Raw genomic sequence first — 25,965 nt, 5'->3', positions numbered from 1 at the left:
GTCCTAGGTTCGATTCCGGTCAAGGGCATGTACCTTGGTTGCGGGCACATCCCCAGTAGGAGGTGTGCAAGAGGCAGCTGATCGGTGATTCTCTCTCATCGATGTTTCTAACTCTCTATCCCTCTCTCTTCCTCTCTGTAAAAAACCAATAAAATATATTTAAAAAAAAAAGAAAAAAGAAATGTATTTTAAAGAACGAAAGGAGAACATAGTTAGGGAGAACATATTTGCAACATAAATAACCAATAATGATTTAGTATCAAGAATGAAGCACTCCTTCAGAATATCAATATAAAAACCCAACAGGAAAATGGACGAAAAAATATGAAGAGACATTTCACAAAAAATGGAAATACAAAAACTTATTCAGAAATATATGAAAAGATGGTCAAGCTCAATCTCATTAGTCATCAGGGAAATCAGAGTAAGAACACAATGAATTCTTTTATCCTCACTAGACGGGCAGAAAGGCAGACCTAACATCAGGTCTGGGAACACTGTGAACAGTACTGTTCACCCAACCGCTCTGAAAAACAGCCGGCATTCCCTGGGAAGTGCCCTGAAGAAACTCTTACACAGGTGCATCAGGACAGATGTAAAAACACCCCACTGTAACCCCGCTGATAACAGAAAAATCACTGGCTGCAATGCAAATGTCCATCAGTAGGAAAATAAAGACTGCAGTCTATTCACAGAATGTAACACTCTACCACCATGAAAAATGAAGCAACAACTTTGATGAAACTCCAGAAACAAAACAGTTGTTAGAAGAGCAAGTCCCAAAAGTCTTGCAGTATAAAAGTATTTTTTTTATAAAGCTCAAAAACAAGCAAAGCTGAACCTATTCTGGTCAGGAAGCTAGGTGTATATGAGAAAAACTGAAAGGAAAAAATAAAAATTCAGGCTAATAGTTATCTTTGAGGAGGATGTGGAGTGGTGGGTTCAAGAAGGCATAGGGGCCCAGCTGGCATGGCTCAGTGGTTGAGTGTTGACCTATGAACCAGGAGCTCACGGTTCAATTCCTAGTCAAGGCAAATGCCCGGTGTGGGGTGTGCAGGAGGCAGCCCACCAATGATTTTCTCTCACATTGATGCTTCTATCTCTTGCTCCCTCTTCCTTTCTCTCTAAAATCAATAAAAAAAAAAAACATCTGTTTCTCTCTTCCTTCCCTCTAAAATCAAAAAGCATATCCTTGGGTCAGGACTTAAAAAAAAAAAAAAAAAAAGGCATAGGCATGTGGCAAGGAAATATTCTAGCTCTTCAATTTGAGTGGCTTCAGAGATGTTCAGTTTGTTCTTATGTTTCATGATTTATACCTTAGTATTTCATGTGTCAAATATTATTTCTCTTTAATAAAATAAAGTAGGGTGGCGGTGATTTGAATTCTGCGTTCTATCTCAAACCCTACAAAAACTTTCCCCTAACGTGGTGCTCCGAGGCTTCACAGACCCCTTTGTGAGTCCGGCCTGAAGGAGCCTGGTCTTTGGTGCTGACCGCTGCCTCTCCCAACCAGAACTGAGCTCCTCAGTGCCTCCAAAGCGCCTCTGTAACATCAGCACAAACTGGAAACATCCCCATGTTCCCTGAGGAAGAAACACGTTCTCCCGTTAGAAGGCTCAAATGATACCGCCAGGACCTTCCCAGAGGCTGCAAGAGTTTGGCCTTTCTTCTTGCTGACTCCGTTTTGGAACACAGTGGGTGTGTCTAACGGCTCCTTTATGCGCCAGCCCTGCCCTAGACTCAGAGTCCCCAAGGCCAGTACTGCTTTCTGTTCACCTCTGCAGCCCTAGGGCCTCACACAGCGACTCTCAGCAAAGCTTCTCCTAATGCGAGTCAAACAGTCCCAGGGCCGGAGAAGTGTGAGGATGGAGATGGGAAGGGGAGACCTCATACTGAAGACACAGAGAACCCAACAGGGAAGGCGCTCCCTCATGCCGTGTAGTCCTCTCTCACACTCAGAGAACCAATATTTGAAGTAAAAAAAAAAAAAAAAAAAGTTGCCAAGCTTTATTTAGGTTGTAGTGATTAACATACCTAGTCCTATATCCCACCCCCCTGTGCAGCCCCGAGAAAACTCAGCTACCCTCCCCTCCAGTCTCATTTCTTGTCCTCCTCCTTCTTTTCCTTCTTGCCATCCTTGGTGGCCTGGGAGGCCAGCGAGCCCATGGCATTGCGAATGGCCTCATTGTTGGGGTCCACACCTGGAAGGTTCTCTAGGACACTCTGCAGGAATTCAGGGTCCTGCATCACGTCGTAATCATCCTCCTCCTGAAAAAGGGCAGTGTCAGCTTGGGGTGGGTGTTGGGGAGCACACTGCTGCCCGCGCCCCTCTCTCCACAGCCTGGGGGTGGCGGCCACCCTGGCCGCAGGCAGGAGGGAAGAGTCAGGAAAGCACCCAGTATCTACATACAGTATGAACGCAGACACCTGCCACCGGCCAGACAGAGGAGAAACCCGAGAGCAATCACTTTTAGGTGTCCTGCGACCACACACCCATTCCTCCTTTTTCTCTTTCCTAGACCTTCGTTTCCTCTCCTGGGAAGGTAACATCCTAGAGAACTGTCCAGCCTGCTCCCACCAGCAGGGGTGGAAAATTACAGAGTACTAGGACGCTTCTCCAACCCCGACCACTAGCATGCCTTAGCAAGGTTACCTGCAAGAAATGTTTATCCGCCCTGACCGGTGTGGCTCAGTGGACAGAGCATTGGCCTGTGGACTGAAAGGTCCCAGGTTCAATTCCGGTCAAGGGCATGTGCCTTGGTTGTGGGCACATCCCCAGTAGGAGGTGTACAGGAGGCAGCTGATGGATGTTTCTCATCAATGTTTCTAGCTCTCTATCCCTCTCCCTTCCTCTTCTGTAAAAAATCAATAAAATACATTGTCGGGGGGTGGGGGTGGGGGGTGATGTTGGTCCATGTATGTGTTTCCGTGTGCTCCCCACAGAGCTCACCCTAAGCCCAGAAGGAGGACTGTCCCAGGCCCAGAGACTGAGGAGCTGAGCGCGGGGGCGTTAAGCTGGATGAGCTCACCTTGGCGGGCTCAGATGTGTCCATGGCTGAACTGGCATCAAGTTCAGATGACTCTGCCTGGCCAAACTCTGAGGAAAAGAGGTCAGTCTGTTCAGTTCCATTTCCCACCCCAACCCCTTCGTCAGAAAACCGCCGCCGGGCCTGGCTCACCTGCGCCCTGCAGGGACATCTGCATGGCATAGGCGATCTGCTCCTCCTCCGTCATGCTGCTGAGGTCAGGGAGCCCGGTGCGGCTGAACTCCTGCTGGCCGATGGTCATTTTCAGCAGGGCATCGTCCGAGTCTGGGGGAGGAAGACGGAGCCGGATGGAACTGGTGCCATAGACCACACAGACCCACCCCAAAGCACTCCCTCAGCCCACATGTTCCCGTACTGCCCGGCCCCTCGCTCCCATGGGGCACCCCGCAGTCCGAGACTTCACAGGCTCCACGGCTTTCACCTTCAGTCCCGGTCGGAGTGATCCCAGCCTCAGCAGCAGAGGCTGCGGCTGCCCGACGGGCCTCCTCCTCCTGCCGCTGCCGCTGCTCTTCCATAGAAACGCGAAGGGCCTGGCAAGGACAGGGCGAGGTCAGCTGTCCTCCCCTCCTCCCTCACTCATGGGGAAGTCAGCGGAGGGGCGGCAAAGGAGCACGAGGGACACCTTCTGGTTTATGCGTATGGAGAAGCCGGAGAGTGATACAGGAACAAGGGCTTGGGAGAAGCCTGGGGTGTGATCAGGAAAGGCGAACCAGAGTCTGAAGTCTGACACTGTTGCCCTTAGAGATCAGACAGAATTAGGCAGCAGGGGGCCAGAAGGGGGTCTGGGGAAATGAGCAGGTGTGTAGGACGACCATCCCTATAGAATCTATGTGGTGTGTGGGTGTGTTAGTAGGAGGACCCTTGGGTTCTACCTGAGGTCAACGTTTGCTCACCAGGGCCAGCTCAGGATCAGCACTGGGATCCACTCCAAACTCAAAGTCACTGGCTCCAAGACCCAGCATGGCACCGCCTTCGCCAGCCAGAATCGGAGAGCTGATGAGGGCATCAGCAAGGCTGGGCCCAGGGGGTACTGTCACCAGATGAGAGCCAGTTCCATCTTTGCCATTCAACGTGTTCACAAAGGCTGTCAGCTTTTCCGTGTTCACTTCCTGGGGAGGAGAGAACACGGAGACTCTCCTTGCTGTCCATCCCCTGCCTTCTCAGTCCTCCTCTGCAGCGACTCTCCCCCAGCACAGGCACCCTCTGGCCAAGACTCTTCTCAGGCTACAACCAAATCAAGTCCTTACTCACCTCTTCCCCAAAATTGATAATGTCAACATTTACTTTCTCCTTCTTGAGGCGTTTTGCCAGTTTCACCAGCTGGGAAGAAGGGGAGACACATGAGGGGAGGTGACACACCTCACAAAGACACAGAGACCTCTGCTGACCTCCCTGCGGTCCGGTAGAAACACTGAATCCTGCATTTCCGCCTTTCCCCCAGGGGATGAGCCCACTGCCTCCGTCAGGCTCCGCAGGCTGAGAGGCCCATTCCAAACACTGTCCACCCAATCCCCAGCGGCCACTCGGACTCACATCCTTCTCGTTGTCCTCCACGGGGCTCCCCACAAAGGCGATGATGCGCATCTTGTGATTCTTGCCCTGTCGGTGCTTCAAAGCCAACTTGTAAAGGAAGAGAAGTTCTCAGTCAGCCAGAGCAATCACGGAGCTGTCCTCTGTCACTCAGTCGTCGTTTTTCTTATGGTTCCTAAGTCCTGCTCACACAGGTCTACACCCTTCCCTTCACTGTCCCATTCTTGTGACTCATCCCACCACATCCTTCCTCCTTCTTTCTCTAGACAAGCTCTCTTCCCCCACTCTGGTCCTGGCTCAAGCTCCCAGGGGAGAAATGAACAGCGTTCGAGACAGAACCTCAGAGCAAGGAGGAACCATCGGAGGGATCCAGGACTCACATGGGCCACTCGGATGCCAGTGCAGAAGGTGATCTTGCCCTTGGGTTGGACAGTATGAAGCTTGGACAGGATGCGGCCGGTGTCAGGGGTGAGTGTGGTCAGTACTTCACAGTCACTGGGATATGGGGAAAGCATTTCTATGATTTCAGGTCAAAACAAGTATCTCTAAACTATGTTCGACCCATCTTTTCTTTAGAGAACTTGAAAATAACTGTAATCTCTATTTTTCAACATCTAAAAGTTGTCAATGCAAGGAATAGCAAGTTATAATTATATGAGATGTGGATGTTATCTTATTGTAGTAATCATTCACAGTACAGCTAACCCTTCAACAACGAGGAGCACAGTGAAAAAATCCATGTATAACTTCTGACTCCCCCAAAATGTAACTAATCCCTGAGAATCCATAGTGGGTTAGTTCCAGGACACCTCACAGATACCAATATCTGTAGATGCTCAAGTCCCTTATAAAAAATAGCGTATAAATTTAATGTTAAAAAAAAAAAATAAGGGAAAAAAAATAGCGTATAAGTCCTAGCTGGTTTGGCTCAGTTGGTAGAGCGTCAACCTGTGGACTGAAGGGTCCCGGGTTCAATTCTGGTTAAGGGCACATGTCCAGGATGCAGGCTCGATCCCCAGTGAGGGGGGAGGTGGGGCATGCAGGAGGCAGCCGATCAATGATTCTCTCTCATCACTGATGTTTCTCTCTCTCTCTCTCACTCTCCCTTCCTCTCTAAAATCAATAAAATACATACATATTTAAAAATAGCGTAGAACAATGCATACAGTTGGCCCTCCAACCAAGATAAAAAATACTGGTTTTGAACCACAACTGGCTGAGTCAGTGGATAAAAATCCTGGGGATACAAAGAGCCAACTATGTATTTATCTTTAAAAAATCTGTATCTAAGTGGACCCAGGTAATTCAAATCCATATTGTTCAAGGTCAACTATATATACACTTATCAAGTCATTATGTGGTATACCTTAACCGTATACAATGTTACACATCAATTATATCTCAATCAAACTGGGGGGAAAGCCAGTGCTGAGATGTGAAAATAAGTAGTTGATTTTGTAAAAACCTGCTCTCTCCCTTCCAGTGCCCCTCCTTCCTTCTCTCATGCTATCTTGCTGGCAGGGCTGAGACCCCTCCCCAGCTGCTGGATGCTACTATGATTCTCTCCCCCGTCTCCATTTCCGGACTCGTTTCCCAGCGAATGACATGCACCCTGGGGTGAGTGGTTACTCACTTGCAGATGATCAATTCCTAAAGCAAATCACTTGGGAGGTATCAGGGCTCTGACCCCGAATCGCTTTCCACGAGCTTTAAAAGCACCGTGAAATTTTACCCATAACTGAATTAAATCCAGGTTAATGTTAGAACCCGGTTACTATCTATATTTATAAACCGTGAAGAAGGTAATCTAGGAAGGCGATGAGCAAAAAAAGCCTCATGAAATCTACAAAAGGGCAGCCACCTGGATACCACAGCGTGACCTGTGGGAAACCCCCACCACCTGCCCCGCCCCCTCCGTCCACGCACTTGGCCAGGGTGATGAGGCCCACGTTGTTCTCGGGGTTGCTGCGCGTCTTGGAGTGGCAGACTATGTTGACAGCGTCCTGCTGGGCCTGCAGCCGCGTGGGCAAGAAGTCCCCGTTCCGCATGTACTCGCTGTTGTCCACGCTATCGATTGGGAGTGAAGGAGAGAAAAGACATTGTACAGGGTCCCGGGCATCCTCTCCAGTTTCTGGGACCTCCGCCTCCTCCCTCCTCCCTACCTCTCCTGTGAGAGGGACTGTGGGTGTAAGAGTAGCTCTCAGTCTCTGTGGAATTCAACGTACATGCCCCTGACCGGAATCGAACCTGGGACCCTTCAGTCCGCAGACCGACGCTCTACCACGGAGCCAAACCGGTTTCAGCCTCTGTGGAACTCAAAATCACCTCCAGCCTTTTCTTTTAATATATAGATGACCCCGCCCGAACTCAAACTTACCGAGTCAGCATGACCAAAGGAAGAAAAAAAATGTTTAAATCTGTGCTCCACAAGTGATTCTGATAAGCACCAAAGGCTGCAATCTACTGATAGATCACAACTGCCTTTTTATAAGGTGCGCCTAAGTGTTCCTGAATATTGTCAAGGATGAATGTTCTAAGTCCGCCATTAAAATGGGAGTATTCCAAAGGTAAGAAATGAAGAAGGCAACTTAAAAATGCTTATAAAATAACACACTTGGCAGCACTGAGTGCAGGAAAATACAATGCAGTCCTCTGATTTGATGTGTAACACCTGGACTGAACTGCAAACATGACATTTCATTAATTTGGAATGTCACCTCTTCTACCCCCACAACTTTTCATAATCTACCAGAACCCAGATCATATTAACTACAAGCTCCAGCTTCCTAGAAACCAAAAGAAGGCAGATAAGGGAAGCAGTTATACAAGCCCCAGAACAGCATCAATTCTCAGAACGCTAACATAACCACCTGGCTGGAGTGGCTCAATGGTTGAGCATCAACCTACGAACCAGCAGATCACAGTTCGATTCCCAGTAGGGGCATATGCCTGGATTATGGGCTCCATCCCCAGTGCGGAGTGTGCAGGAGGCAGCTGATCAATGATTCTCATCACTGATGTTTCTCTCTCTCCCTCTCCCTTCCTCTCTGAAATCAATAAAATTAAAAATAAAAGAACTCTAACAATCAATGATCCCATCTGTGTTAACGAAGGAAGCCTTGTCCTAGATAAGACACCTCATTTCTATTGCTGAGCAAAATATGGACTAGTCAATTTTCTTTAGTATCCTTTGCCTAGTAATATATACAAACCAAAAATGATGAAGGGAGGTAATTAAGTAGCTACTAGAAGGTTAAGAGAAACAGAAATAAAGGGCAGTGTTCTTCAGGCACAGGTTCAAGTCCCCATTCTGCTACTTGCTAATTCTGTGATCCTGAAGAAGTTACTTAATTTCTCTAAGATCCATTTATTTCACGTGTAAAAAGGGTTTTATTGGCCCAGCATGGTGTAGCTCAGAGGTTGAGCATTGACCCAGGAACCAAGAGGTCACCAGTTCAATTCCTGGTCAGGGCTACAGGCTTGATCCCCAGTGGGGGGTGTGCAGGAGGCAGCTAATCAATGATTCTCTCTCATCATTGATGTTTCTCTCTCTCCCTCTCAATTCCTCTCTAAAATCAATAAAAAAATATTTATGTATATATTAAAATGGGTTTTATAGTACCAGCCCTATAGGACAATACCTAACAGTAAACATGAAACACAGATAAAATATATTAAAAAAAAAAAAAAAAAAAAAGAACGTCAAGGCTGACTCTACTGACCATGCATTGTTATTCCTTTTCCCCCAATACACCGTTTCTGGTTATCCCCCAACAGGGAAGTAACTGCCTCTCTAGCTTAAAGTACAGTGACGAGTCCAAATATATATTTTTTAAAAACCCACAAAAAACAATGAAGGCTTTGAGGATCCTCCAGATGGAATAGTTACTAAATATAAGGATTGTGGGCAAGACCAACAAATGGATGAAACTGGAAGAAAGATGTCAAAATAAGAAAAGGGGGCTTGAGGGACAGTGGAGAACATGGCAGTAGTTCTCACACTTGGCTCTGTGTCAGAACCACTGGGAGGGTGATGGCCGTTGGGTGGTGTTAAAAACACAGATGCCTTAACATCTAGCTCTGTATGCACCCCAAAAAACCACATGGGTTAGTTTCTCCAATTCTGAACTTTATATGAATGGGATAATATATGTGCTTCTTGTGACTCCTTTTGCCCAACAGTATTTTTCCCCATCAAAAATTCATATCAAAATAGTATTATCCAGCTATTCCATAAAAGTCTTCATTAAAAAAAAGAAAGAATACACATGCCTGGACTTCCCTGGCTGGGAGTCTGACTCAGCAGGTTGAGAGTAGAATCAAACAGTAGCAATTTTTAATAAACTGCTCCTGAGAATTCTGAGAAAGCAAAGCATGAAGGCCTCCCCCCCCACACACACACACAAAAGGAGCATGGGTGGCTCTCCTTATTCTGTGCCTGAGCTACTTCAATAGGCCACCAATAACCCAAATCTTTTCTCCGGTACCAAACCGGGTTACCATTAAGTGCCACTGTGTGTACTTCTCTGCCTCCTCCATCCTCAGAACTTTTCCTACAGTCCCCTCTCGAAGGGTACAGGACAGAGTTCAACCACCCTCAGTTGGACATTTGCGGTCTCCTACCTGGGCCTGGCTACCTTTCATGCCTGGGGCCTTTATATCTCAGCAGCTTTAGGCCCTGCCCTCTCTTCTTCCCAGCATTTATCTAAATTCCTTCAGGGTCCCTCTTTCTTAAGGACTCAAGTACCAGATAGAAACATCTTTACTTTTTTTTTTTTTTTTTTAAATATATTTTATTGATTTTTGTACAGAGAGGAAGGGAGAGAGATAGAGAGAGAGTTAGAAACATCAATGAGAGAGACATCAATGAGAGAGTCATCGATCAGCTGCCTCTTGCACACCCCCTACTGGGGATATGCCAGCAACCAAGGTACATGCCCTTGACCGGAATCGAACCCGGGGCCCTTCAGTCCCCCAAGCCGACGCTCTATCCATTGAGCCAAACCGGTCCCGGCCACCTTTACTTTTTACATAGTGCTTTACCTTTTACAGAAAACCAGCACCTACATTTTACCTAACTGTGCTCTATTATCTCCATTTTATAGATAGATTTACTACATTCTTAAGAACATGCAGCTTGTAAATAACAAAAAAACAAAAAACAAAACAGGCACAGGTTTTTGGATTCCACACGCTCCCGCCCAGAGGCGCCCAGATTTAGCAGACAAAAACACACAACTCCCAGCTAACTCTGAATTTCAGGTAAACAGCCGACAACTTTTTGTTATAAGTATGTTCCGTGCAATATTTGGGACATACTTATTATACATCCACTTTTTTTTTTTTTTAAACATTGATTGTAGAGGGCCAAATGGGAAGATACCTGGATATTCTTTAGATTGTTGCTGACTAGGCCGGGATATTGGCGGAGTCATGTCAGCTGCACTCCCGCCCTGGGAGTGCGGAGATGTTCTTAGTTCCTGGCTTGTGTTTGTCCAGGAGGAAGGACTGGGTGGAACCTGGGCCCTCCTCGGCTTTTTGTTTTCCTGTGAAACCCCTTGTTGGATTGGAGTATAAATAGATGTGCTGCGAGGCTTAGGAGGTCGTCAGTCTGTCTCTCCAGCAGAGGAGGTCAGTGGCCCTCCCAGCTCCCAGTTTAAAATCTATCTCTATGCCTTCTCTCTTTATTTCTAATATTTCTCAATCCCTGGCCACCTCCACTTAGAACCGGTTCGTTCATCTTTCCGTGCGGGACGCGGAAAAGGGAGATCCCCGCCATCAAGCCCCCGCAATTGGTAAGTATTATTGATCTGAAATTCTAATTTCACTGGGCATCCTATATTTTACCCGGCAATGCTAGCCTCTCCCCCAAAAGAAAACCCTGTCTCATCCAACTGACGATTTGTGCGTGTTTATGTACTGTTCTGCATTACATTCTATGCTCACACTTAGAAGAAACTCTTGAAACCTTGCAAAAAAGTGAGCCCTCGGCTTATTTTTTATTTTATTTTATTGGTTTTTTTACAGAGAGGAAGAGAGAGGGATAGAGAGTTAGAAACATCGATGAGAGAATCATCGATCAGCTGCCTCTTGCACCACCCCTACTGGGGATGTGCCTGCAACCAAGGTACATGCCCTTGACCGAAATCGAACCCGGGACCTTTCAGTCCGCAAGCCGACGCTCTATCCACTGAGCCAAACCGGTCTCGGCGTCCCCCCGGCTTCTAATCCAACTCAATCCATACTGGGACTGGCTCACCTTTACATGTTGGCTGCAGCACTAAGTGAGCTGCGGGACTGAGGGTAAATCACTCAAAATTGCTGAGACTGAGTGAGTATCCTCACCTGTAACTCAACGTGTTTGAGGTTTAAGTGAGATCAAGTCTGTTAAATCCTGCCACACACAGAAAAAGCACTCTACAAACAGCACCCCTGAAGACGGCACGGGGGAAGGTCACAGAGTTAGAGACGCGTGAACGGGCCGGGGAAGGAACCCAGAGCCTCTGCCAGGAGGAGAAGGGAGAGGAGGGCGAGTCTGAGCAGCAGGACTCTGACCAGACACAGACCGGGGGCTGGTCCAGAGACGACGACGCTGGGACAGAGAAAGGCAGCAACAGGGACCGCGCGGCCAATGGCTCTCCGCGGGGTGAGGGTTTAGCTTGGGGTACCCAGGCCCGTGCTCCTTTCCGGGGCCCGAGGATGACTCAGGGAGTCGGTGAGCTCCTCCCCTCCCGGCCCGCGGCCGCGTCTCGCCCACCAGCCCCGCGCCCCTACCCCCGGCCCCCCCGGCCTGCACGCGCCCCGACCCCGCCCCGCCCCTCGCGAAGCCCCTCGGTTGTTACTCACCAAACCATAGTGCTTTCCAACACCATCTTGCCACCTTCCTCCCTCCCAGACCCGTTCTCCTGGACCTCCTAACACCGCCTCCTCCCATTGGCCCGGCACTCACAACCAATCCCAGGCCGCGGCGGGGCCGGCTGGTTCCGCCCCCACCCCGCGCTGCGTTCTGGGAGTTGTAGGCGCAGCCAAAATATTACAAGCGATCCGAGGGAGGCGGGGTGGCTGAAGTGACACAAAAAATGTTACCACCCAACCGTTCGAGTTCTCTGGTGGAGTTCCCTGCTGGGGGGGGGATCTATGAGAAGCTGTGGAGGAATCTTTTGAAAGTGCTCCAGCACCCATCATTTTCAAAAAGTGGTGGGGTCACTTTTTTTTTTTTTTTTTTTTTTTTTTTAAAGCATCCACTGTTTCCCATAGCACTTTGTTCATCTAACTATTAAACCCTTATCCCTATGAATTGCATTTATTTGTGATTTCTATCTCTCCCATTTTAAGGTAACTTTATTTCCCTAACTGGTTTGGCTCAAAAGATAGAGCATCAGCCTGTGGACTGAAGGGTCCCAGGTTTGAATCTGGCCAAGGGCACATGCCTGGGTTGCAGGCTTGATCCCCCAGTAGGGTGAGTGCAGGAGGCAGCCAATCAATGATACTCTATCATCATTGATGTTTCTCTCTCACGCTCCCTCTTCCTTCCTCTCTAAAGTCAATAAAATATATTTAAAGATATATACTCTACTGATTTTTTACAGAGAGGAATAGAGAATTAGAAACATCAATCAGTTGCCTCCTGCACACCCCCTACTGGGGCTGTACATGCCCTTGACTGGAATTGAACCTGGCACTCCTCAGTCCCCAGACTGACACTCTATCCACTGAGCCAAACCGGTCAGGGCTCTATCTCTCCCATTTTATTAGGTCATGAAACATGTCAATCATTGCAATCTCTGAGCCCAGTACAGTGCCTGACACATGGTAGGAACCCAGAAAAAATTTGACAAATCAGTAATTTTAACTAATCTCCCAAAGAATAGGAGACAAAACCAGTAAACCATTTTGATTTGTTAATCAAGAATAACATTTTAAAATGCTTTGGATTACTTTCCACTACTCACACACATCCGGAAATCCCAGGTGTCTTTCTTGGAGGGAAGAGGGAAAGAAGGAAGGGACCAATCATGGCAACAGGACACCAAACTTGGAAGCAGGGGAGAGGAGTGTTGTAGATATTGCTTAGGTATTGGTCAAGTTTCAATGGATATGTTCAAAAGTTACTGGTAACCATCACAGATTGTATAAGAGTAAACTCTCCATATCATTAGAGGAGGGGAAAGAAAGACAGTAAATGAATAAGTAAATATAGTCAAATAATGGTAAGCATTGCAGAGAAAAATAAACTGGGGTGGTTCTAAGCATATAAATAAGACATTAGAGAGCCTTACATTTGGACAGACACCTGAAGGGTACCTGGGGGAAAGCACAAGAGCAAATGACCTCCGTCTGGGGCTCAGACCATTATGGCGAGGAGACAGAAGGCCATTCTGGGGAATTGTACTGGAAGCCAGTGCTTATTCCTTAATTGCATTCCAAATATCCAGGCTAGTCCTGACCACCATTTCATCATCCCAAGATCCTACCCTTGCCCCCAAAACTCCCATCTGGGCCCACAGCGCCCCCTAGTGATCACACCTTGCTACAGCACCCATACCTAAATCCCTGTACCAGACCTTCATAGTGGGGCCCTAGAAGGGCAACCCTGGGCCCAGGTCACAAACTTCGAACACAGAGTTGTAATAAGGGACTAGATCTCTAAGCATAACCCCAACAACTATTCCATAACCCAGATGTTCCAGTGAGGTACCAGACTGCCCCGGGGCTCAGACTTCTCTCCGGGCCCAAAGGTCCTCACAGGATCCAGACCTCCACCTGGGGCTCATACCTACATCCGGGACCCAGACTATCATGGCGGGGCCGAGAAGATTATCCCGGGGCCCAGGCCTCAAACACAGAATCCAGACTTGTATCCTGGGTGTACTTCTCAATTTGTAACCCAGACCACCATTTCCATAACCCACATGTCCAGGTGAGGTACCAGACCGCCCCTGGGGCATGGACATACCTCTGTGGCCCAAACGACCCTCCCAGAACCCAGACCTCTATCCGGGGCTGAGACCTACATCCGGGTCCCAGGCTACAAACATGGGAAGTAGTTTTGTGAACCAAATGTTCTTTGCATTCGGCTCACACTGAAGGTATTTTTGACAAAATTTTGGGTTGTTATTAAATCCCCATGAACGGGGGAAAAGGAGGAAGAAAGGAGAGAAGAGAAAATGAGAGGAGAGGAGAGGACAGGAAAGGAGGGAGGGAGAGAGTGCGAGAGAAAGAGATTGAGAGAGATTGAGATTTTTGTTCCACTAACCTTTGCATTCATTGGTTGACTCTTGTATATACCAACAAAAGATTGTATCCACAATCTTGGTGTATTGGAATGATGCTGTAACCAATGGAAGTACCAGCAGAGCTTTTATTTTTTTAATAAGAAAAAGGGCATTTGACATAAAGAAAATGAAATGAAAATGGCGGTGGTTCTCTGCCCATTAGGTAGAAACACCTTCTAGAATATGTGTCACCTGGTGGGCCAGAGGCTTTTCTAATACCTTTGTGGGAGGTTATACAATTAATGGCACTTATTATCAGCTAGAGGCTGGGGGCAGGAAATTCGTGCACGGGAGTGGATGTGGGGTGTCCCTCAGACCAGCCTGCACCCTCTCCCATCTGGGACCCTTCGAGGGATGTCCGACTGTCCACTGGGATAGGGCCTAAACGGGCAGTCTGACATCCCTCTCACAATCCAGGACTGCTGGCTCCCAACTGCTTGCCTCTCTGCCTTCCTGATTGCCCCCAACCGCTTCAGCCTGCCAGCCTGATCACCCTCTAACCACTCCCATGCTAGCCCAATTGATGCCTAACTGCTCCCCTTCCAGCCTGTTTGCCCCTAACTGCCCTCCCCTGCAGGGTTGATTGCTTCCAACTGCCCTCCCTTGCAGGCCTGGTTCCTCTCAACTGCCCACCCTTACAGGCCTGGTCCCTCCCAACTGCCCTCCCCTGCTGGCCATCTTGTGTCCACATGGGGGCAGCCATATTGTGTGTTGGAGTGAATGGTCAATCTGCATATTACTCTCTTATTAGATAGGATAGAGGCCTGGTGATATAATTAACTTAGTGATGCTTAAGTTTAAGAACACAAATGGAAAAAAAAAATCTGGGAATATTAATCCAGTGGGGAATGTAGAGAATGCCCCTGCCTTCCCCTGGGCTATGTATTAGAACACTTGAGAGGTTTGTAAAAAACACAAATCTGCTTAATTAACACAGAACACCTGAATGGTAAAAGCTCATTTTATTTATATGACAGTGCAATCCCAAGAGGACAGAGCAGATAACTAACATTACATTCTTAGAGAGGTTCTGCTTTCTACTAGCTTTATCTGACTGTATTAGCTCACACACACATGCCAATGCAAAAGAAACACATACTGGACTAACTACACAAAGGCCTCATTGTTGGAACATAAACCAGGATTATGATAATGTTTTCACAGCTTTGCAATTGTGGGGATAGAATGGCATTATGGGAGGATGGGGAGGGCCTACGTAAGTAAGTGCTCCTGACTGCCAGTGGTGAGCAAGGACCAAACACACACTGTGGAACACATACTAGCTCTTACAGCAGCATGGGCAATGTACTGTAACCTGTGCAGACTCCCTACAGAATTCCTCTACCATGAGAAAAATTCCTTATTTTTTCCTGTATCTATGTGTAATCAAAATTTCATGATAAATAGTGCCTTACATCTTTTTTTGGGGGGAGGAAAAAAAAAAAGTTCTGAATGCAAGAGACTGTGTATAACACACAGGACTCTAGCTTCCATGTGCTAACCTATACCCCAACAGTGAAGATCTTTTGATACTAGAGTTTCGACTTCCGCCTGTGCCTACTCAACATTCTTTCAGAAGGGATATTTTATAAAATATAAAAACCAATGTACCATCTCAAGATCAGGCTCAGTGACAAAAATGCACTACCTGAACCTGGTAAAACATAGACTCTTCGCCGCATGTTAGCTGCTTATAAAAACAGTAGCTGCACTTTCCCGTGATCCATGCAGGAAACGTTCATGGAGATCAAGCAGAACAGAGACGTCCTTCAGCTATTACATGAAGCCCAGAGTCCAGAAGACTTATGGACAGAAAGAAAAGCACGATGGTTGCCCCAAAGCCGAGCCAGGCTGAGTCAGCCCTGGGAAGGCTGGCTGAGGGACCACGGGGACGCTGAACACCGAGTCAGGAAAGTTCCAGTATGTGATGCGGGTGAGACCCATCGTTCCTTGTGCCTTTTCCCAGCTCCATGGGCTTTGCTAAGAAGCATCTTAGGCTTCAAATGCAAGTGACTGTCCTTTAATGAAAAGCTGAAACGCTTCTAATCCTGGAACAGCTCACGATGGGTCCTTATGGCAAATGCCAGGCATCAAAGAAACCATAGGGCTATTTCAGAATGCATGATTGTCACTGACCCAGGAGTTATGTCCAGGAACACTCCTCACAAGAAGACCTCCCTGGCTCTTGGGTTTTGAAGTTCATGTGGCTTTTACATCCAAGAAGTGCTGCAATTTTTTCCTTTGTAGAGACTTCCAGAGTGGATAAAGGTTCATGATGTTGCTTAAAAACAAACAAACAAGCAACCAGTGTGAAGAAGCTACTCAGCTGCTAAGCTGTCTGAGGTTTGTTTCTGCTTGGCGTTCACAGCTTACTTTTGTGGTTGGCATAGGGAAAGCCGAACTGAGCGATCATGAGGTTGGAGTACTTGAGGGGCATGCCGCCGTAGACGCTAACGAGCTTATTGACGCAGTAAGACCTCTGCAGGAAGTGCTCCGCTCGATGCCACATTCCCGAATGGCCCCCACTTGTTTCTTTCTCCAAGTTGCCCATGTTTACAGGCTTTACAAACACCCCCGAAGTCTTCCCCGTGTGCTTGGCAACGAGGAAGTTCATGGCAATGTCATCACAGTTTTGCGTGTCATCGATCAGGGCGTGGACGGCTGCGGGCTGCCTCTGGAAGAGCTCGAGGTACTTGCTGCTGAAGAACGAGGCCCCAATCAGCACCATGGAGTACTGGTCACCGTCCCCCACGCCCGGTGTCTGCAGCTCAAAGCCTCCGTAGTTGTAGACGCCTGACGCAGTGGAAACATGCTTCCTGGGGACAAATCCTACAATTTGGTCAGGAAATTGCTGAACAGATGGAAAAAGAACAAGTGAGTGGACATTTCTTTGGAGCAGACATAGTGGAAAGGCAATGACTTATTACAGAGAGAAGGAAATAAATCTGCTGGCTTCATTTTGTTCCTGTTTCACTGAACTCCAAGGCAACTTCGTATGTCCAGGTCCTGCCACGTTCACAGCCAAATTCCTTCACAGCCCAAATCCCTAGCCTCGCAGACGTTCTGATTCAAACACAATCTGTATCAATCACTTCTAGTCACCAGAGGCTGGATCTTGCCAGCTCACCTCGGGGAAGCAGGCTGTATGAATGCTGCATATTCCAGGAAACATGACAGTGCAATTCTTTCGAAAACTGTTCTAATCTCTTAGGATTACGAGTCTACATGTACGAGTTTACTGTATTTCCATGTTGATACCAAATTTCCTGAAAGTTACTGTTGATTTTTTAGACAACGTTATATCTTTATCCCTTTTCAGCCTGGTGTTTCCTTTTAAAACATATGAATATATATATATATATATATATATATATATATATATATATATATATATATATCTCCTACATAATAATAGAGTAATATGCAAATTAACCATCACTCCGATACACCCACCAGCCATGCCCATCAACAAAGATGGTGGTTAATTTGCATAAGTAAGGGAGGGAAGAGTGAAACTGAAGATAGCATAGAAGGAAGAGGGAGGGAAAGTGGAAAGCAAGGCGGCTGCAGCTGTGGAGAAAAAGCACTGGCAGCGCGTGCGGGGTGGGTCAGGCGAAGTGCGCAGCGGTGGCGGCAGTGCGTGCAGCCTCGGAGATGGTGGCTGTGGTGGCCGAGGGCGCACTGGGGCGGGTGGGACAGGTGGGGAAGCAGGAGAGGTGGCGGTAGTGGGAGTCTTGCATGCATATTCCTGCAACAGGTCATTAGAGTGTGTGTGTATGTGTGTGTGTGTGTGTGTGTGTGTGTGTGTATGTATATATAAAATGAGATGTGTCAGGATGACTGAAGAAAGGAGAGCAGTAACACAATATTATTAAGGGTAGAGTGACTAAAACAAATCAACAAGCAAAAGGAAACCAGTAAAGCATGTGAAAGAGGTAAGAACAGACACTAAACCAGAATTTCTCTCTCTCTCTCTCTCTCTCTCACACACACACACACACACACACACACACACGCACACGCACACACATACACACACACACATCCTCATTCTCTCTCTCTCTCTCTCTCTCTCTCTCTCTCTCTCTCTCTCTCTCTGGCAGGGTTTAAATCCCATTTCAAAGTGCGCATGGAAAAGGGGTTCTATGGAAAATAACCTCATGGTGATCTGATCATAAATTCCTAATTGGGCAAGTTATGGTGGGTAGTCATTCCCCAGGCCTATGACTTCTTTAGTAAAAGGTTTCTCTTTGCCTTACGCAAGCCCTGTCCCTTAGCACACCTTTGAAATGAGCAAAACCACCCTTAAGAGAGCACATAATCTTAACTATACTATAATCCAGCTATTTTCAACAGGTTGCTATAAGAATGTTTAAAACATGTAATATCTGACTAAGTCAGGAGCACTGATCTTTTTCCCCTTAGATTGCCATATTAAAAAAAAAAAAAAAGTGACAATGGCCAATACAACAATAGCTGTCTTGTGTGAGTAAATAAAAATTATACCTATTTTTTGTCAGATCAGCAAAAAATACATTTTAGGGGATGCAATAGAATTCTAACTAAGGAGGTTACTACCGTGCAAATCAGACCATTTACTGGGGAGCACCTTGTTTAAATGTTGGACAGGGTTTCAGTATTTGTCTGCAGTGTGGTTTCAGGTAACTGTAGTGCAATGGCTAAAAGTCAGCCACAGCTAACACACGGTTAGCAGGAAGTGCTGTAATTTTAGAATGGCGGGCCGCTGAGCAATCTGTGCCTAGTCATCCAGCAGGATTTAAGAAAAAAACCACACACACCTGTCACAGCAATGGTGCATGCAGAATTGTCATTACTTACTTCTAAACAATGACCACAGAATCAGGAGTAAATTTTCTGGCTATAAGGATTGTTTTCTTTTAACGAACGTTAATACAAAAAATACACTTCTCATCTGAGACATGCCTGTGTCCCTGTGAAGACATCGCTGGATGCCAGTCTTTGCTGGACCACACACCAGGTCATTTCTGCACTGCTCTCCCCCCAGAACCTCACATATAAGTCAAATACGGATAAAGGACGGCATAACCTGCTGGCTTAACGGAGCACAGGAAGGCTCGATGACCACATCACAAATGACTCTCTCTTTTGGACAAAACTGCCCAAGCTGTGTTGGATGACACCACATTAAACCCAAACTGCTCTAGCTAACACCAGACAGGACTCCATGCTGAAGAGGTCACAGAAGACTGGGCAACCTTACCTGCCAAACGGAGAAAGCAAACACAAGGTCTTGGGCGCTAATTAGCATGTCGTCATCGACCATTAACACCGCTGAAACGAAAGGGAAAAATTGAAAACCGAACCATTTGGAAATGAAAACACAATGAGTAAGATGCACCAGTGTCTACATAGATTGTTCACACGAGGTACTAACAAAATTAGTAAGTAACTGTATTCTTGGAGAGAATTGTCTAGCAGAAATTTTGATTTGAACGGTAATTGATTTTTATGATTGTCTGAGGGGAAATTATCACCTATTATTATAGAAACTATATATAAATAACACCGAGGTTCTTTAAAGCAAATGATAACCTGTGTGACTGCTATGTAGAAGGCGGTGGCAAGAAATACATTAAGCATATGTGGCCTCCGCTACCTCTGTGACGCACGCAGCATGTGCAAGCACAGCATATCTGCCTTCGCAATCGCAACCTCTTGTCCCTGCTATCACATGTACGTGCTTTCCTCCCCGCGAAGCTGCTTCTTGACATCCTGGGAACTGTCCCTGAAGTTCTCAAAGTGCTTTCTAATGACTAAACTTCCCCCATCTTCTCTAGGCCATTAAAGACAGGAGGAGTCCAGCCATCCGCGCGTACAATCCAGCTCCCTGGGTTGCTATGACTCACCCTGGGTCTCCAGTTCTGGGAAGGCCTGGAGCCGATTTCTCATCCTGTTGGTGGTCTGGGGTTTGAAGATCACGGGCACGGGGTGCGGCCCCAGAGAGTTCCATAAGTCCTCCGGTGGCTTCTCCCCAACATTGTTCCACACCACGATGGCTTTGTGCAGCTGAGGCACCGCCTGGTAGTGATTGAGCAGCCGCAGCAGCAGATCAGACCTGTTGTACGTCTGCATGATGAGAGTGAAGGAAGCCAGGGCGGACTGGCCCTGGGCCTTCACCTCCCTCCGCCACGACAGCATCTTGTCGTCTTTGTTGTTGGGAAGGAGAGTGGTCAGAGCCCCAGCCACCAGGAGCAGCACGAGGACGGCCACCAGAGAGAGGCGGAGCACGCGGGTGCCCAGCACTCGGCCGGGAAGTTTGCAGATGTGGTAACACCTGGAGGAGCAATGGAAACAAAACATCAGCCTTCTCATGCGTCTCCGTGCTTGTTAATGAGAAAATCGGTTCATTTTATCTTACGTGGTTCAAGTTCACTTTCCTCGCCTCCCTGATAAGGTGATTTGGGCTAAGGCAAAAATAAAAAGGCCCCAAAATAAAAAATAAAAATGAATGACCCTCCCTCCTGGGTCGTCCTGCTTGGCAGCTGCAGACAAAAGACCTATACCCCAAACAGGAAGAGTCCACGTTTTGCTGTTATGGATAATGCTGCTATGAACATTCATATACAAGTTTTTATGTGAATGTGTTTTTATCTCTCTCGCGTATATACTTGTCCCTTAAGAAAGACCTTATGGCATTTTCCACAGCGAAAACTGCCCAGCAATCTGGCATTCTCCCCCCACCCCCAACCCCTGCCCGCCCAGCTCCAAGAGCTTATACAAAGCATCACATTTGCCGAAACCTGTTTGGCTCAGTGGATGGAGCGTCAGCTTAGGAACTGAGGGGACCCGGGTTCGGTTCCTATCAAGGGCATGTGCCTTGGTTGCGGGCACGTCCCCAGTAGGGGGTGTGCAGGAGGCAGCTGATGGATGATTCTCTCTCATCGATGTTTCTGACTCTCTATCCCTCTCGCTTCCTCTCTGTAAAGGATCAATAAAATGTATTTAAAAAACAAAACAAAAAAAACAAAAAATAAAGCATCACATTCCTCAATACTTCTTTAAGCAGCCATTATCTAGGTTGCTTTATCATCACTGATTTAGAAGGAAGTAACATATACTGTATGTATAAAGTTTTTTCAAAGCCCTGCTTCCTGGAACCAGCTGTTTGTTACTAGGCAGACAGTGAGGTCCTCTTTCCCCTCGGAGTGCACAGGTCTGAATTGTGCTAGATAAAACCTCCTGCTAGCCCGACATCTTTCTCCTGGAATTGCCTCCTGATTGCAGCTCCTGTGTGATGATGATGATGATGATGATGATGATGATGGGGCTTGGAAGTGACATAGATTGGGGCAGAGGAAGGAGTGGCCTTATTCCTAAGAGAACATTATGACTCTAAGGATGCGAGGCGTCAATGCATCCTATGAAGAAAGCCTAGAAATAGAACGGCATTTTTAGCTCAGCACAGTGCTATTCGAAATCAGTTCCAGAAACGAGTCGGAAAGAAGCACAGTACCGCTGTAAACACATCACTCTCACCAGGCCGGGCCGGGTACGGGAGCTTTGCATGTGAACCTCTCTCTGCTTTAGGCACACGGAAAAAGAGGGGAGGCAAGACTGGAATATTCTATGGGCCCCTCTCCCAGTATTTACTAGTACATACACAATACTGGCTTTCAGCAACTGGCTCTCATCTGTAATCACCTCTCTGAGAGAAACAGATTTTCATACACATAATGTATAAACAGTTTTAGATATCAGAGCCAACATGGAAGCAATCTCAATTCATATGGGCTTTCTAACTTTATTAAAGGAAGGATATATAAAATATATCCGTGGTAGACACCTGTCAGTCAACACTTATTGGGGCTTACTGCACGCCCAGCACTGTCAGGCTCTAGGGCTGGTAAGGAACTGGCCCACCCAATTTCTGCCCTCACAGAGCTTACTGATAGTAATGCAAATGGTCAGGCCCTTTCCCCCTTTATGTTACATAGTCTCTCAAAGCATAAAGAAGGGAAGTAAAATGTATCCATCCCATTTTTTTTTTTTGCTGAGCCACTGGAAGAATGGTAGGTCAGAACAAGCTCCCGACTCTCACACTTGAGTCTCTTTATATTTTTAGGGTCTTTCTGTAATTTCAGCTTTGATCTAGTCTACAAGACTATTTCAATTTTATAGGTATTGATTTTCCTCTATAATCGGAATTACTATTTCAATAGATATGATAAAAAAGATACATTACAGTATTTTCTAATAGACCATGGCTCAAGCAAAAACTTATTTCCAGCCCTAGCTGGTTTGGCTCAGTGGATAGAGCATCGGCCTGTGGACTAAAGGGTCCTGGGTTCGAACTCAGCTAAGGGCACATGCCCACGTTTCGCGCTCGGTCCCAAGTGGGGGGTGTGCAGGAGGCAGCTGGTCAATGATTCTCATCATTGATGATTTTATCTCTCTCTCCCGCTCCCTTCCTTTCTGAAATCAATAAAATTCTATTAAAAAAACAAAAACAAAACACCACACAAACAAAAACCCCCTTATTGCTGAAACTGATTTGGCTCAGTGGATAGAGTGTCGGTCTGTGGACTGGAAGGTCCCAGGTTCGTTTCTGGTCAAGGGCATGTACATTGGTAGTGGGCACATCCCCAATAGCGGGTGTGTAGGAGGCAGGTGGTCGATGTTTCTCTCTCATCGATGTTTCTAGCTCTCTATCCCTCTCTCTTCCTCTCTGTAAAAAATCAATAAAATATATTAAAAAAACAAACAAACACCTTATTTCCAAGGAAACAAAGTTACCTCTATAGGGAATATTTTTTCTCTAATAAGAATACATGTACCTCACCCCTATTCATAGCAGCATTATTCACAATAGCCAAAGGGTAGAAGCAATCCAAATGTCCATCAAGAGATAAACAAGATGTGGTATATCCATACAATGGATTATTCAGACGTAAAAAAGGAAGGGAATTCTGATACATGCTACAAAATGGATGAACCTTGAGGACATTGTGCTACATGAAATAAGCCAGTCACAAAAAGACAGATACTCTATGATTCCACTTATATGAGGAACCTCGAGTAGTCAATTTCATAGAAACAGAAAGTACAATGGTAGATGCAGGGGCCTGGGGAAGTGGGAAATGGGGAGTCCCTGGGTGCAGAATTTCTGTTTTATAAGATGAAAACGTCCCAGAGATGGGTTGTTCCATAATGTAAACATACTTAACCCTACTGAACTGTACACTAAAAATGGTTAAGATGGCAAATATGTGTATTATATCACAACTTAAACAGAGCCAAAAAAAATACTGATACTTACCTCATCATGATAGCTCAATTTTTTTTCCTTATGGCTTCAGTAATTGATAGGAACAGACTCTCTTGACACTATTAAGGGAAATAAAAGAACTGTCTGTGATGTTTTTGTCAATCAGCAGAAACATTTAAACAAATTCTTTCAATGTCATTGTCCACAGGCTTTGAATTATTTCTGGAACTTAAAATTTGCTATTCTGTGCTCTAAAAATCACATTTAGGTAACGAGGTAGATAATGCCAACCTATAGGCTGGTGATAACACTTCCACATTTTCGTTTGCTTCTTTCCAGAAGCAGAATAAGCACAGATCATCCCCACTATCTTGTGTGTTTATACATTTGAAACCAGAATATATATGCCATCGAGCAAATTCTCTAAACGCATTAGCAATTACTTGTATTCAATTTCTAGATTCTTAAGTATCCTAGTTTTATCCACCACCACAGCTCCTTTTTTCACTGAAGGATCACAAGGCATTCAATGTGAAACATCTAAAAACCATGGCACCTCAAATAGGGTTGCAGATAAATGCCAGGGCTGGTGACTGGGGAATGGCAGGTGGCACCCTTCCGATTCCTCCATGACTATTGCCCGAAAGGAGCTAGAACCCTGGCTGCAGATGAGGTTCTGCCCTTTAATTCTCTGTTCTCATTTCTTACAGCCCTCCATCACATGTCTGAAAAGCTGGTTTTACTCCCCCAGAGAGTCTGCATAGTTAACCTAATGCAGTTAATTAGTAGGAGAGGATATAAGCAGTTATTAAAATGTTCAAAGTAGAGATCCATTTATTAGTTTTAAAATGTTCATTACCATGCCATCTATTTTATAATCTTATACAACCATGTCATCTTGTAACATGAAGGAATCAAGAATCTGGAGACTTCTAAGATAGTGCATCTGTAATGACCACCAGAAAAGAGCTGAAGAATCATTTTTTATTTTCCAAAATCATGTCCTTTCATGATACAAGTATGGAAAGGGCAAAAGGAGGACTTAGTATGCATCCAAGACTCACTGAGTGGTAGCTGTCCCCCACTCCTCCCCACCGAGGTACCAAGGGCAGCTCTGTGCACTTACCCATCACAGTTCAAAAACCCTGAGCAGATCTGCCTGTCACTAACCCCCTCTCCTCAGCTTCTTCCATGCAGTTCCTCGGAAAGCACCTGGCTCCGTAACCCATTTCCTTCCCCTAGCCTAGCATACAACAGACACTAAGTGATTATTGAAGGAATGAAAGAAACTAGCTTTAGCTCTGACAACATATGTTGGTTAATGTACATAGACAAGTATTTCTTCACGATGACTAAAGAAGTGAGACACGGTCAAACGTTTTCCATTCATACAACTTTTCCTGATTTAAATGGTCCAATTTACAAATCCCCAAGGCCTGAGTGTTGAAGCTGATAGTTATGCCACCCAAGACTGGATGCTTTGAGTGGCATTGACCCTTTTGAAAGAAGGCCCTTCCAGTCCTTCATTATGTCTTTGGGGTGGAGACTGGGAGTCTCGATATAACCGAAATTAAACTTTGATTTCCCCAATGCATTTTAAAACTCTGTGAAAAGATTTCTGCATAAACCAGTGGGGCAATGGATAGCAATGCTAAAATGCACAATTTCTTTTCCTTTTCGTTGATGAGTTTACTGGGGTGACATTGGTTAATTAAGTTCTATAGGTCTCAGAGGTACAGTTCTATAATGCATCATCTGTACATTGTACAGGGCATTCACCACCCCAAGTCAAGTCTCCCTCCATCACCATTTAGTCTCCCCCCGCCCCTGGGAATCTCCCCGCTGCACAATTATTTCAAAGGCAGATGACAAAAACACGGGCTTCGGCTGCAGCTGACCTTGAGTTACGGGGGAATCAGTGGCTGAGATCTGGTTATTCCCAGACCCTCTCTCCCCCTTGAAGTCACAGCACGTTGAAATAACGCGGTCTTGTAGGAAAACCCAGTTGCCACGGAAATATTTATCTATCCTCACCTGGTGTGCACCCACTTCGAGCTCGAGTGAAGTTCAAAGTCTGTTTCTAACAGAAGTGCACGCGACTAAAGGAAAACATCCCTACGCTGAAGGGAAAGGACTTGTGACACAGACGCAGAGTCCAAACACCCTCTCCAGAACTTAAATTCCCGGGATCTCTTTGCACCGCAGTTGGAACGAACAGGAACACTTCTTTTTTTTTCTTGAATTAGAGAGTAAGTAAATGATATTTTCAAAAATAAAACCGGCCACTCTCTACCCCCGCCACCCCTTCCAACGAAGGCCCAGGACCCGAAGAAAAAACCACGCACCGCCCCCCCCCCCCCCCGCCACCTTTCTGCGGCTCGCTCACCTGGGAGGGCAGCGGCGGCCGGAGCCCGAGTTTCGGGGTCACACGCAGAGGGGGCGCCTCGCCGGCCCACGGGTGCCTTTTCCCGAAGCCAGCGGCGCCGTGCTGCGGGGTGAACCGGAGTAGGGGACGCCCCACTTCCTGTCCCACCGCACCACGAGCCGGTCCCCGCAGGTGACAGTGGGGGTCACTCACGTGATGCACCTGACCTTCCCCTACCAAGTCCGGGAGAGGCGCCCGGGGGAGTGTCCCCGGGACGAGGCGGCCCCGCGCCCGCCGAGACCCCCTGAGGCGCGGGCTGGCGGCCGCTCCCCGCACTCGCGTCCCTCAGGACCACAGCCGCCCACGGTCGCGCGTGGCCGCACGGAGGGGTCCGGCGCCGTGCTCGGGCTGGCTGGCCGGGCCCCCGGCACGGGGCGGCCCGCGGAGGGCACCCTGCGACACCGTCACGGGCGCTGCCTGCGGAATGGCGGCCACAGGATG

General features: G+C 46.9%; 2 protein-coding genes across 2 annotated transcripts; both read right to left on the bottom strand.

Moving 5' to 3' along the window:
• Positions 1-1,992: 1,992 nt before the first annotated feature.
• On the bottom strand, positions 1,993-11,526 carry PSMD4 (proteasome 26S subunit ubiquitin receptor, non-ATPase 4). The gene is made up of 10 exons (XM_084865431.1): positions 11,424-11,526; positions 6,504-6,644; positions 4,958-5,072; positions 4,581-4,667; positions 4,299-4,367; positions 3,941-4,156; positions 3,469-3,577; positions 3,180-3,311; positions 3,030-3,097; positions 1,993-2,268 (listed from the first exon to the last, which is right to left on the bottom strand). Exons 1-10 carry the CDS (start codon positions 11,447-11,449, stop codon positions 2,098-2,100), a joined length of 1,134 nt encoding a protein of 377 aa, XP_084721557.1. The 5' UTR covers positions 11,450-11,526; the 3' UTR covers positions 1,993-2,097.
• A 3,269-nt stretch (positions 11,527-14,795) lies between these two features.
• On the bottom strand, positions 14,796-25,816 carry EXTL2 (exostosin like glycosyltransferase 2). Its single transcript, XM_084865432.1, has 5 exons — positions 25,486-25,816; positions 23,151-23,218; positions 19,741-20,168; positions 19,095-19,165; positions 14,796-16,703 (listed from the first exon to the last, which is right to left on the bottom strand). Exons 2-5 carry the CDS (start codon positions 23,156-23,158, stop codon positions 16,215-16,217), a joined length of 996 nt encoding a protein of 331 aa, XP_084721558.1. The 5' UTR covers positions 23,159-23,218; positions 25,486-25,816; the 3' UTR covers positions 14,796-16,214.
• Between the last annotated feature and the right edge of the window lie 149 nt (positions 25,817-25,965).

Source organism: Pipistrellus hanaki, assembly GCF_964339955.1.
Source record: "Pipistrellus hanaki genome assembly, chromosome: 18".
In the NCBI taxonomy this organism is placed as follows: domain Eukaryota; kingdom Metazoa; phylum Chordata; class Mammalia; order Chiroptera; family Vespertilionidae; genus Pipistrellus; species Pipistrellus hanaki.
The sequence above is the reverse complement of the archived record's forward strand: the minus strand, read 5'-3'. Positions and strand labels throughout refer to the sequence as shown.